General features: G+C 38.8%; 2 protein-coding genes across 3 annotated transcripts in view; one reads left to right on the top strand and one right to left on the bottom strand.

The window, feature by feature from the left end:
* The window catches only part of LOC113395978 (zinc finger protein SNAI2-like), a 57,228-nt gene extending 46,093 nt beyond the window's left edge, over nt 1-11,135 (bottom strand). Inside the window, exons 1-2 of one of the 2 annotated variants that reach the window (XR_003368710.2) lie at nt 11,038-11,135; nt 8,810-9,352 (exon numbers count right to left, since the gene is read on the bottom strand). The gene's annotated coding sequence lies outside the window, so the exon portion shown is untranslated. Of the gene's footprint in view, nt 1-8,809; nt 9,353-11,037 lie in introns of those variants that run through there. The other variant, XM_026633739.2, reaches the window with a different exon arrangement.
* LOC135194654 (uncharacterized) lies at nt 1,377-1,888 on the top strand. The gene has a single exon (XM_064220384.1). The coding sequence runs from the start codon at nt 1,502-1,504 to the stop codon at nt 1,853-1,855; it is 354 nt and encodes a 117-aa protein (XP_064076454.1). The 5' UTR covers nt 1,377-1,501; the 3' UTR covers nt 1,856-1,888.
* Nucleotides 11,136-12,638: the final 1,503 nt, after the last annotated feature.

Here is a 12,638-nt window from a genome sequence, read left to right as displayed (position 1 = left end):
GATGCGGCCATGCCCCGGACCCGGCGCAGGGTTCCGCGCCGGCAAGTCTATTGGTGGTCGCCCGAAATCGCCGACCTTCGGGCGATGTGCTGCCGGACGCGGAGGGCCTACGTCCGTGTCGAAGGCGCAACGGCCTCGACACGGACCTGGAGGGACAGATGCTGGACGCTTATCGCCAGTTGAAAAAAGATCTGCAGCTGGCGATAAGCAAGGCCAAAGAGAAGGCCAGGGAGGAGCTTCTGGCGGGTCTCAATAGAGACCCGTGGGGGCGCCCGTACCGCGGTGTGCGCGGGAAGTTCCGCACTCAAGGCGCCCCCGTCACCGAGACGATGCCGCCAGAACTCCTCCTGCACCTGGTCGGGGAACTCTTCCCCCATCCAGGCGAGCATGTACCTCCACAGATGGCCCCCCGCTCCGTGATCGAAGACGCAGTGGCTCCACCACTGATCACGGAGCGGGAGATGGAGATGGCCCTCTGCCGCTTAAGGGCCAAGAACACGGCGCAGGATCCGGACGGGGTTCCAGGACGTGATCTGTGCGACGCCCTGGAATTTCTCGGTGACAGGCTTCGGGAGCTGTTCGACGAGTGTCTGTGCAGCAGGCAGTTTCCGAAGCCTTGGAAGGAAGGGAAGTTGGTCCTGTTGCCGAAGGAAGGTCGGCCGATGGATTCCCCTTCGGCATACAGGCCGATTGTGCTGCTGAACGAGACGGGCAAACTCTTCGAGAAGGTCCTCGCAGCCCGTCTCGTTCAGCACCTCGAGGAGGTTGGTCCGGGTCTCTCAGAGGCTCAGTCCGGGTTCAGGGCGGGCCGGTCGACGGTCGACGCCCTGGACGCCCTGTCGCTCGACGTGGCGAACGCCTTCAACAGTCTCCCTTTCGAGACGATACGGGAGGCACTCCGATACCATAGGGTGGTACCTATCTCAGGAGGCTGCTGGAGGCGTACCTCCAGGACAGGGAGGTCTTCTGGGCGGGGGTCGATGGGAGGTTGGTCCGGCGTCGGGTAGGCTGCGGCGTTCCACAGGGGTCGGTTCTCGGCCCAATTCTGTGGAACGTCGGTTTCGACTGGCTCCTGCGAGCTCCCGTCCTTCCCGGAATGGGGGTGTTGTGTTACGCTGACGACACCCTCGTCACGGCGACTGGGCGGGACTTTCGGGAGGCGGCTCGCCTCGCCAAGGTCGGAACGGCTCTCACCGTGGACCGTATGGGAATGCTGGGCTTGAGGATCTCCATATCCAAAACGGAGGCCCTCCTATTCCACGGTCCACGGAAAGGACCCCCACGAGGGGCGAGTATCACCGTCCGGGGAACGGTGATCAAGGTGCAGGCCCAGATGTAGTATCTGGGCCTCATCCCGGACGGTCGATGGAGCTTCGGGCAGCATTTCGTCCATCTCGGCCCGAGGCTCATCAACGCCGCCGCCGCTCTCGGCCGCCTCCTTCCGAATGTGGGGGGGCCGGGATCGCTATGCCGGCGTCTTTATTCCGGCGTAGTGAGGTCGATGGCGCTGTACGGTGCCCCGATCTGGGTCGACGCCCTCACCGCTGACAATCGGGCCCTGCTGCGGAAGCCGCAGAGGGTCATAGCGGTGAGAGGCATCAGAGGGTACCGTACGGTGTCGTGGACTGCGGCGACACTTCTCGCGGGCGATCCGCCTTGGGAGCTCCAGACGGAGGTGCTCGCGGAGGTGTACCGGTTCCGGGTCGAGGCGAAGAACCGCGGCGACCGTCCAGGGTCGGCGGAGGTCGGGCGGATCAGGGCTCTAGCCCAGCAAGCCCTGATCGCCCGATGGCAGGAGGATCTGGGGTCACCCACGGCGGGCCTGGCGACAGTGGAGGCGATCCTCCCCACTTGAGTCGCTGGGTCGAAAGAAAGAAGGGCACACTCACCTTCAGGATGACACAGGTACTTACCGGGCACGGATGCTTCGGTAAGTACCTGCACGAAATAGCGCGGCGGGAGGTGTCACCCTCCTGCCACGAGTGTGGTGCGCCAGTCGACACAGCGCTTCACAGCCTGAGTGAGTGTGCTGCGTGAGGGCCCGAAAGGCACACCTTGGCGGCGACTATGGGCGGAGACCTCTCGCTGCCGAGCATCGTCAACGAAATGCTCGGTAGCGAGACGTGCTGGTCGGAGATGCGGTCCTTCTGCGAAAACGTGATGTCGCAGAAGGAAGCCGCGGAGCGGGAGCGGGAAGAGGATGCCGCTACAGACCCGCTCCGCCGAAGACGACCGAGGAGGAGGAAAAAGCGCTACGCGCACCTTCTCTCCCCGCCTCAATAGGCGTCGCAGGGACTAGGGGGGGTCTCAGTACCCCGAGAACCCCCTCTAGGTGTTGGAGGCCCGCATAGGCGGGCCGACCGTCAGGGCGTCACGGTAGCATGCGCAAGCGATCCCGTGGCGCCCGCCGAAAGACGGAGAGGGTACCGCTGGTTTTTTAGTGGGTAAACCCGGCGTACCTGGGCGCATTCGGCGCCCAGGGCTCCGGGGAGTCCCACACACCCCCCCACTTTCCATTACGTGGGGAATGCGCGTAAAGCGTTTTTACAGAGAAAAAAAACAAAAAAAAAAGGTGGTTGTGGTCGTAAAGTGTTTGTGGTTATTGAGTGAGTCTAGAAATTAAATAAAATTATTGGCTATACCTTTATCTCGGTTGACTAACTCGTTTCATTGTAATATGCTAAGCTGGAGTTTCATGGCATTTTTTTTCTCATTGGTGACTGCTTTCCGAAACGACGGTAATGTTCAAATATAGACTATTCAAAAATACTTAATTGTTAAGTTTAATCGAATAAAATACGTATTTCTTACATAACGTTGAATAATCCACAAATTCAAGGTCACTTAGCAAGCTATGCTCAGAGTATCTTTGAAGGATAAATCAGATATTCAATTTTGTACAGAAGAACCAGAAGTATCGACAAGTCTCGCAAAAAAACGGAAGTGTAAGTAAGTCGAATGACCAAAGGAAGACGAGTTCTAGATGGGAGACCGTGGATTATCAAACACAGCGTAGAACGTATTTCAGACAGCTGGACTGATGACCGAAATAAGGGGTGCAAATCGACTGGATGGGAAAGGCAGAGAACCGATTAGATGTGAATGTGATCCGCTGGTTCTGCACACAGTATAAGTCTGTAATTTTCCCAATGCTTGGCTAAGGCTTCCTCTTCCTTTGAGGAGAAGGTTTTTGGAGTATATTCCAACACGCTGCTTCAATGCGGGTTGATGGATACATATTTATATAAGCAGAATTTCGTTGCAATTAGACACATGCAGGTTTCCTCACGATGTTTTCCTTCACCGCCGAGCACGAGATGAATGTAAACACAAATTAAGCACATGAAAATTCAGAGGTGTATGCCTAAGTTTGCAATCATCGGTTAAGATGCACGCGTTCTAACCACTGAGCTCTCGGCTCTATAATCAGTTTGTTCTTCACCAGCTGATCATTATTATGAATGTAATAAGCGATCATTACTCGAAGAATACAACTACATGTCTAGATAAATTCATAAACCGCCAGAGCAAGCCACTGGTCCTAAAAGGTGAAATTTTAACAAAGTATACCTATAATTATATAGATAACCTAAAATCAATAAAAGCTTGTCACGTCTACAGTTAAAACATTAAGTGGGTAATACTGCGAAGCGCAACTTCTTGTATTATAATACATTAAAACCTCTGATACATGTTTTTTTTTCAGTTTAGCTATTACAAATCATCAACTCATCATTTATAAGCATAGATTTATTGATCGTCTATCAAGGTTAAGGTTTTATTGACCTTCTTATCCAAAAATGATGAAAACACTTATGTGAAAGTTAGTCTGAATGGAGGAGTACCTAAGTTAGAATAACGAAAATTGATATTTGGGGAAGAAATGTGTCATAATAATATATAACTCTACCACAACCAGTAGGGTAAGCGTGGGTGATTGTATATGAGTATGTTTTTGTTGAAGTCATGAAAAAACGTATTTTATACTACTGAACATTCTGTCCCTGAAGGGCTCATCACAGACTCGAAAGTTTGATTAGTAAAAGGCTATAGAAGTGATTTAGCATAGTAGGAACGCTTACTTCTTGATGCAGTGAAATGTAAAATACTCAACATTCTAATATTCTTCATGGGGCGATGCTATAAGATGGTAAAGAATTCACAGATACAACGGGTTCCTTTGGCCTAACCTGAAACTCGGTAAAAATATTTCTTAAAACTCGTTCGTTCGCCTTTTTCGTTACGCCGCTCAGTATAATCTGTCTCTGAGCGTCGTTGGATAATATATTTCATGCACAATACTCCAATTTTGATAATAATATTATGTTGCATTGCATTTCCCAGTAGTGGTTCCTTACATATTATTTAATATTAAATTTTATGTTTATATATATGTTTAAGGTACACAACCGAAAGTGTTTAGCAGCTAATTTCTAATAAATAGATCGATTGCCTTTCGGCAATTTTTTTTCTACTTCCGATTATTCATAACGGTAATAGCACTTTGTCCTTTTCCTCTTTTTTTAAGTTATTATGCGAAACCTAAATTATGTTCATAATAATAAAAATAAAGAAACATATTTAAAGGTCTATTAAGATTTCTTTTTGTAATATTAAAATAATCCCTTTTTACTAAATGCGTATGTATACATATACATACACAGTACACATATCAAAATAATGTTTTTTACAATTTTTGTTTGTTTGTCTGTCTGTTTGTTCCGGCTAATCTCTGGAACGACTGGACTGATTTTGACGGGACTTTTAGAGATGATGATTTAGAGATTTTGATATTTTAAGATGTAATAAGAAGTAACTTAGGCTACTTTTATTTTCTTAGAATATATATAAAAAATCACGCTGCCCTCGCTGATGCCACAACTCCGCCGTCACATCGGGTGCCTCCTACCAACGAATTAATATCACAAAACTACCTAATACAGAATTAATAAGTTATAGTTAAATCTGAGAACTGAACGATAACTTTTTTGTTAAATTAAAATGAGCATGAAGTCGCGGGCACAGCTAGTTAAAAATAAAGTTGTTGAATACGAAGGTATTGAGACGAGATATACGCGTGGCTTCGTGTGAGAACCCAGGATAAAGAGATATATAGCTCTAGGAGTCTACTTATATCAATAAAAATAATTTTGACAAAAACATTTTTGAGTAAATAATATCAGTAGAATATATACGTTCGTAAATGACAGACGGGTTTTGTACGACACAAAAACAAAAGCACGTGTTACTCATGTATGATACACGTGACCTAGGTAAAAGCTTATTGCGTCACAAATGCTGCATGCACAAACTTTGCAAATCAGACATTGAAATCGGAAATTATTAAATACGTATGTAAGTGTAACGCTGCTCGACAATAGTAATTAAACAAATCTTCGAAGATATAGTTTGAGTACTATAGTTTACCTACTTTGAAATAGTTTGCAAGATATCTAGAGCGCTTACATTTGCTTTCTTGCTTGCGTCAAAAAACTTTACAAATTCCGTGCATTGAATATGGTCTCTTTTTAAACAAAAGATGTGATACAAGTGCTGTCACTCAAATTATTAATTATTATTAAGTTATTATTATTATTAACCTGAACACTCGTCGTTTTACACGTTCCAAGCGATTCATGTTACTTTTGTTTTATTAGCTTATTTTTTGCCAGTGGTATGACCAAATTCCGTTAGTCATAACTTTCTAACTTTAACGTTTAAAGTGTACCTGATAAATTTACTAGAAACTTTAAATCTACAATCCAGAAATATGAAAAGTTTACTTTAAACAAAACGTTCAACACTTTAGAACATAACTTTACAAAGGTCGAACTCGGTACAAATGACAGAAGTAAATCATTGCGACAATTAATGTTTCAATGTAAATACTCATAGAAATGTTGCACTCGAATCTGACCTTTAACTCTCAGCGTGCCCAAAGAGGCGTCACTTAACATATTTAAATAATCTCAATAAACTGCCATCAAATTAAATTATTTAGAGATCGGTGAGCATTTCAGTAAACGAGAGTGAAAAAAATAACTTAGAAGTGCATATATGTTTTATGTACATACACACATTATAGTATATTAGTATATAATATTAGGGTTGATTTTATGTTAGTTTAAACAGCATAAATCTTACAAACTTACAAAAGTAGTGTCACTTGATTTAATTATATTTGAGGATTATTTTGGAAGAAAAAATAAAGATGTTTTAACTGACATACTTTCCATATTAACTGCAATCAATCCATATAATTTTTACTTAATATTAAAATTAAACAAGCATATTCGTGTATTTTGTGGATGCCGTGTATAATTTTTTTAGAATCAAGAAAATGAGTTATCTCAGAATGTTTTTATAAGATAGAATACTCAACTCTGCGAGGGTATTTTTCTCTTTGGTGGCCTTTAGCAACTTAGGGTAATTAGAATTCGACTGGCTTCTGCATGAGCCACTCCTATTTCGTATAGATACTGATGGCAACTCATCTGGCTAAGGTCATAATTTAATTTATTATGGACTGGATTGCGTTTTATACGGAAGTTCTCTTCTTTCATGATCTACGGACTGTAATCTGGGACCACGCATGTGGTATGGAATGGAATGTAATGGAACCGAGTCAAACACCTCCATATGGATGGACGCCACTTGAAGAGACCACAAAAGAAGGTTATATAGCACTTAAGTAAAGTAATTTGATCTCAAATCAGAACTTTCGTCTTGCGATTGCAACGGTAAGACAATCTGCGATTCCCTGACACTGATTAATACGACACAGTACTCTCACTTAGGAAAACGGAGGTACTTGGCACATACGTCAGTTTTGGTAAGTAGCAAAGTAGAAGGAGCCACTTACGTACTAGATTAGTGTCTCGCTATACAGCCCTCATCATCTTGCACTAGCTACAACAATATGTTAAAAATAGTACTCAAGTTAATGCGATTCATGATTGCATGATTTATTGTTCGGTGGTGGCTACTACCTACTGCGAGACCATCATCGTACCAAAGGAACACGCGTGGTGTTAGTGAGAGCATGATATTTCCGCAAAACCCCATTCTCCAAAAAAACGGGAGAAAGGAGACAGCCCTATTAGGACCTTCTGTCACCACTATAAAACTCTTAATTTCGTTTTAATTATAAAAATGGTTTAGTTTCCGTACTGTGTTAATTTCGTGTGATTGTTATAAAGTTTGGCTAGGCTCTACCGACCAACCTCTAGTAAAACATATATTATCTATTTTATGTTTACTATGAGCCAGGGGATTCTAAGCTGACTGAGTGAACAATTAAATAAATATTTGTCCTTGATATTTTTTTTATTTTTTTCTAGTTAAGTACTTAGAACCTTCTGATCGGTGAGAGAGCACTTTTGAGTAAAAAATTGTGATTGACCTTACACAACTATGTATTTTATCTGTTTTACATTTAATTCTCAATCAATACAAAATTACGATTGAAGAAAGATTTACGAGTCTACTAGCATAAAGTACCTACCTATAAAGAATTTGTTTGAGATAGTTAGCAGCAGGATCAAAAACCCTCATAATAGTTATTTTGTGAATCGAGCTGTAAAAGGTATATTTTTAAAGGATAAAGTCAGAAATTAAATCCAGAAACGAACTGGATTTACCAACACAGCTAGTCGAAGTACCGATGGCCATTGAAGCAGACGTATCCTCGAAATCACAGCGTAGAACGCACTCCTTCCAGGCGAACCGATGACCTGAAGAAGATGGCATCAACAGACTGCTTGTAGAAGACAGAGAAAACTTTGGCGCAAATAAAAACAGTGGAAATAGTAACAGCCCAAGACACAGCCATAAACAAACAACACCTTTTTAATTGTTTTCTAAGTGAACGTACTTCCTAACCACTTGACGTTTTTAATGGAACAGTTATATTAAATAAAAATAATTACTACAAAAGTAAAGTCCTTAATAATCTGTTTCTTTGATATTCTTCGTTTCCATAAGAATTATCAACACTACCCTCATATGTGCTTAGTTATAAGGAAATCGTATTGTACCCTTTTTTTAACCAGGAAAACATTCTCAAGGAGGGTTAACGTCAAGCTTGCGGCATTTCAAAGAAATTTATTTTTCCATCGACACTACAGAATACTGCTGTATAAACTTACAGCACTATTATTGCCTCTAGGCAATTATTATTTTTTTTTATTCTTTTTTTATTTTCAAAACAATTCTTTTGAAACGTGGCATTTTATTATTTTTCTGCTTTTCTCAGATGTTACCGACAAAATGATTTCATGAAGTATTGTGTTGTGTGTTACCTATATCGTATGAAAAAATATCTGGTGTATGTTAGATGAACATTTGACTGATATTTTGAACGTTAAACAATACATTCATAAAAAAGTTTTAATGACAATCAAATCCTGCAAAAATAACACTTAACATTGTTGGTATTATTTTAAAATTATTTCGAAATATCATAATTCCTAGATAACAACTTTGTTATAAACCATAAAACGGTGATTTCACTTCCGTATATGTGAGATTTAGATAAGTGTTATCTAAAGAAAGCGTCTTTATTTTTTTTGCCCATAAAAGCGAAGGTATAATATATAGAGAATTAAGATAAATTAAGTTAGGCATGAAAGATTGTAAGTAATTGTGCAAAGCCTACCAACGTACGAGAAAGAATCAGAAGAGAAACCTTGTATAATCAAAGTCACCATTTATTAAAGTATTTTTATTATAATATGATTTACAATAATAAATTACTGCATTTTTTATGGTTTTTTTTTCCTCTCAACATATTCTTTGCAATAATATTCACTTATCATTTAGTAACTTGATCACATGTTCGATATTTTCAAAAAATTGGAAAAAAATCAGGGTTTCGTTTCGTAATTATCATATTTGTCTGTATACCTTGCTATTTATAATTGTAGTCACTTATTCTCTTGAGAGAGATCATAACTCAAGATGTATATAAGCCTGAAAATACTGAAAATATGTAAATAATGTCATAATTTAATTTGAAACTTGAATAAAGAATGTAATTAAATTTGTAATAAATGTCATTAAAGTAAATAAAAATTATTGCAATGCTTTTCTTTTCTTAGCATAAGGTTTCTTTTCAACCTTTTATGATTGTTATTGGCTTCACCAGGTTTGTTGTTCTTTGATCGCCAGTCTAATTTAAAACGTCTATCAGACGAATATATGAAGGTCGAAGATCAAAAATAATTAAAATTATACGAGTAGTATTCGTTTATCGTCTCATTCTTCCATTGCCTCAACGAGAGCATCTTCGTCTCAAGTACTTCATCGTGGCTGGACACCAGTATTACGCTTGTACTTAAGCGGCATAGTTAATCTACAACACAAATACAAATTTAGGTATAGAAGAAATTCTTTAAAGGGCAGTTACACGTCGAATTCTTTATTACAATGTATATTTTAAAAGATAAAATATAAACTTAGTTCGAATGACGTATTATATGAATGTCCTTGTCTAAACTTTCAAATTAAAACTATAATAACTCTTCGAAAAAGGATTTCCATCGTTATATAATAATTTTAACAACTGATCAAACCATCACAGGTTCACATACATTTATAAAGAAAACAATTCTTTTGAAACGTGGCATTTTATTATTTTTCTGCTTTTCTCAGATGTTACCGACAAAATGATTTCATGAAGTATTGTGTTCCAGAGTAAAGTTTAGTTTGTCAGTGTATATAAATGTATATTAACGAGTTCTATTCTTGTTAATATACAATATATAATGGACAAAAGTTACCAGTGATCTTACAATTTATGAACCAAAAATCTGATTCAGAAAAGCTAGTTAAAGCTGTAAGAGGAAAATTTACCACTAATCATCAGGTGACCCGTTCGCATCTGTCATGTGTACTATATAATATAATATATTTTAAAACTTTTAATAAGTACCTACATCCGACTAATTTAACCATTTGGTATTTCAACCTAGATTTCCTAAATTGTCCTAGAAAATCAAATTCTGGTATCCGATAAATGTTTCAGATTTTTAACATATTACATGTAGATGCAAGACGTACATGTTACTTTGGTGCGATTCACCAATTTCAATAGTAAATGCCAATTGTTACAAATTTAAATATAGATATATACAATTAAGTATATATGTATAGTAAAATTAGGTGCTATTAGTAGACGTGGAGTAAAATAAATACACTGTATTTATCAGTATTTTCCAAACGAATTCAAATAATTCTTGTCAAATTCATTATAGAATTTTACAAGATAATATAATCTATCTAATGTCCCTAGGCGTGATTTAGCGTATCGGTTAACATCACGTTAAAAGAGTTAATCGATAAAATGTTTTAACTTGCGGAGACAATCTAAAAAGAAATGCGGTAAGCAGAATTTACTAAAATAAATGATATAATGTTGACGATTTCAATGAAACATTACCTAGTTCGTCTAAATTAAACTATAATTTAATACTTATTTATATTGAAAAACAACGACGATTTGATTATACAATAATTCTAGGTACGGTACTTATAATCATTGTACAATCGAAACAAAAAAATATTTACATTTATTGTTATTATTATATAAATTATATTCAAATATTAAATAAAACTGCAGACAATGATCAAAGTATTGACGGATTAATTTACCGATTAACCAAATGTACGTAAACAATTAAATAACTATCACAACTATCACTTCAAACATGCAATAATTACCAATTTGTACGTAAACATAAACAAGTATTACTTTTTAATAATTATTTGCTATACAAAATTAAAAAAGTTTTTAAAATTATTTTGGATCATCATTTCGCTATAAAACAGTCAATTGAATGTGAAAATTTGTAAACTTGACTGATTCAACTAAGAATGACCCATGAATATTATGTTCATTCATATTGTAAACTTAACCTTACCTACAGTTACAATAAAATAAATACGCGCCAAAATTGTGACAGTATTTTTATTTTTTGCTTTTAAAATAATATCTGAATTCGCAGCGGCTTGCCGGATTATGAATTAAAGCAAACTTACCTTGGATTCACGGCGCCTCCATGTGTTAACAGGTGGCCTTCGCAACAAGTCTAGCGGCGTCCTACAGGTCGGGGGCGTGCGGCAACGGCGGCGGTCCGGCGGCGACACGCGGACGAAACACGCGAGACGCAAGCGCGGCCGGCCTCCTGCCCCCATCGATTTTCAATGTACGCCGCCTTAGGCGCGGTATTTACTAATGCAGAGAACTGCCAGTTCCCCTTCCTTAGATTTTCTCTAATTCGCAGCAAAAGCCCCTTACAAAATATCGCTACCACAAATAACTGATCTGTATGCGTATATTTTGAATTCATCCATATCAAAATCTCTTTAACTCCTAATAAGATAAGCTCAAAGGTAACTTTAATATATTTCTTAAGCTATGCGCTAATATTACCTGATAGATGTTGTCGTAAGTAGCATAAATTTTTAGACAGATATCATTGAGAACTACCTATCTACACACATTGTATACACGATAAAAGTGAAGTAGACACTTCATAGTCTATCGTGGAAAAAACGTCGCCATTGCAGTATACTGCATGTCCGTCTGCATAATATCGGCGAATGTTTTCCAGCTAGCCCCAAATTCGATATAGTGACCAAAACCTAAACATTACCGCTTTTATCAAATATATACAAAAAATAAATCACTTTCTGACTCTGGAGCAAATGTTATGACACTACAACTTACGTATACCTAATAAATTATTATAGTTACTCAATCGATATGTAACAAAGCTACGACGTGTTTGTATTTACATAATTAATATAATTTAAATAATTAGATACTTATAACAACAAAGCATAAAAAATTTAGTAGAGCAAAAATTATCATTCTGAACATTAGTATTATTTCGTGCCACTGTAATTTTTTATGATTATTATAAAGTTAATGTATTTTTTTATGTAAATACCACCTATCAGGACGTCTTACATCACCACCGCCCCTAGGCGATGGTGGTATAAGAAATATTAACCATTTAGGACATCGCCAACGTTGGGAACAAAGATGTTATGTCCGTTGTGCGGTGGAGGGCTATCATAAAGTTCTACCACCAAATTTCTATTATATACGTAAACTAGCGACCCGCCCCGGCTGCGCACGGGTGATACAAAATATACTACATAATTGTCTTACAACGTTCACAGTTCCACAGTCATTAGAAAATACAAACCGCTATGTCCCTGCGTTTTAAATCTGTAATATCTTCGAAAATATTCATTTTAATTAAATGCTGTAATGGGTCATATTGATCTATATTAAATGTACAATGTATTTAAGGTACTAAATGGGATAATGATTAATTATGGCTTAAAATCGCTTTGAAAATTAGCCATAATTTCTCGTAAAAAAAGGAATAAAAAATGGTTGTTGTAGGGGTATCTCTAAGAGATAGACATATTCCATCGCAGACATTTTTGAAGACCTTTATAAGGTGTACAATGCTGTAGTACATTATTTTCATCTATCTCGTAGGATTCAGCCAGCCTTTGCAATGTAAGCTCAAAAAATGTGTTTATTTACGACATCATTTCAGAAACCTCTAAAATTATCAGTATTTCTCTTCTATATTGTCCTTCTATAAACCTTCCTCTTGAAT

The sequence above is a fragment of the Vanessa tameamea genome, chromosome Z (genome assembly GCF_037043105.1).
Source record: "Vanessa tameamea isolate UH-Manoa-2023 chromosome Z, ilVanTame1 primary haplotype, whole genome shotgun sequence".
NCBI classification, from domain to species: Eukaryota; Metazoa; Arthropoda; class Insecta; order Lepidoptera; family Nymphalidae; genus Vanessa; species Vanessa tameamea.
Note: the sequence above shows the minus strand (reverse complement) of the source record. Positions and strands in the feature narration are given on the sequence as shown.

What these genes read in the sequence shown, in the direction of transcription:
- LOC135194654 (XM_064220384.1), top strand. Translation starts at nt 1,502, where the DNA reads ATGGCGCTGTACGGTGCCCCGATCTGGGTCGACGCCCTCACCGCTGAC.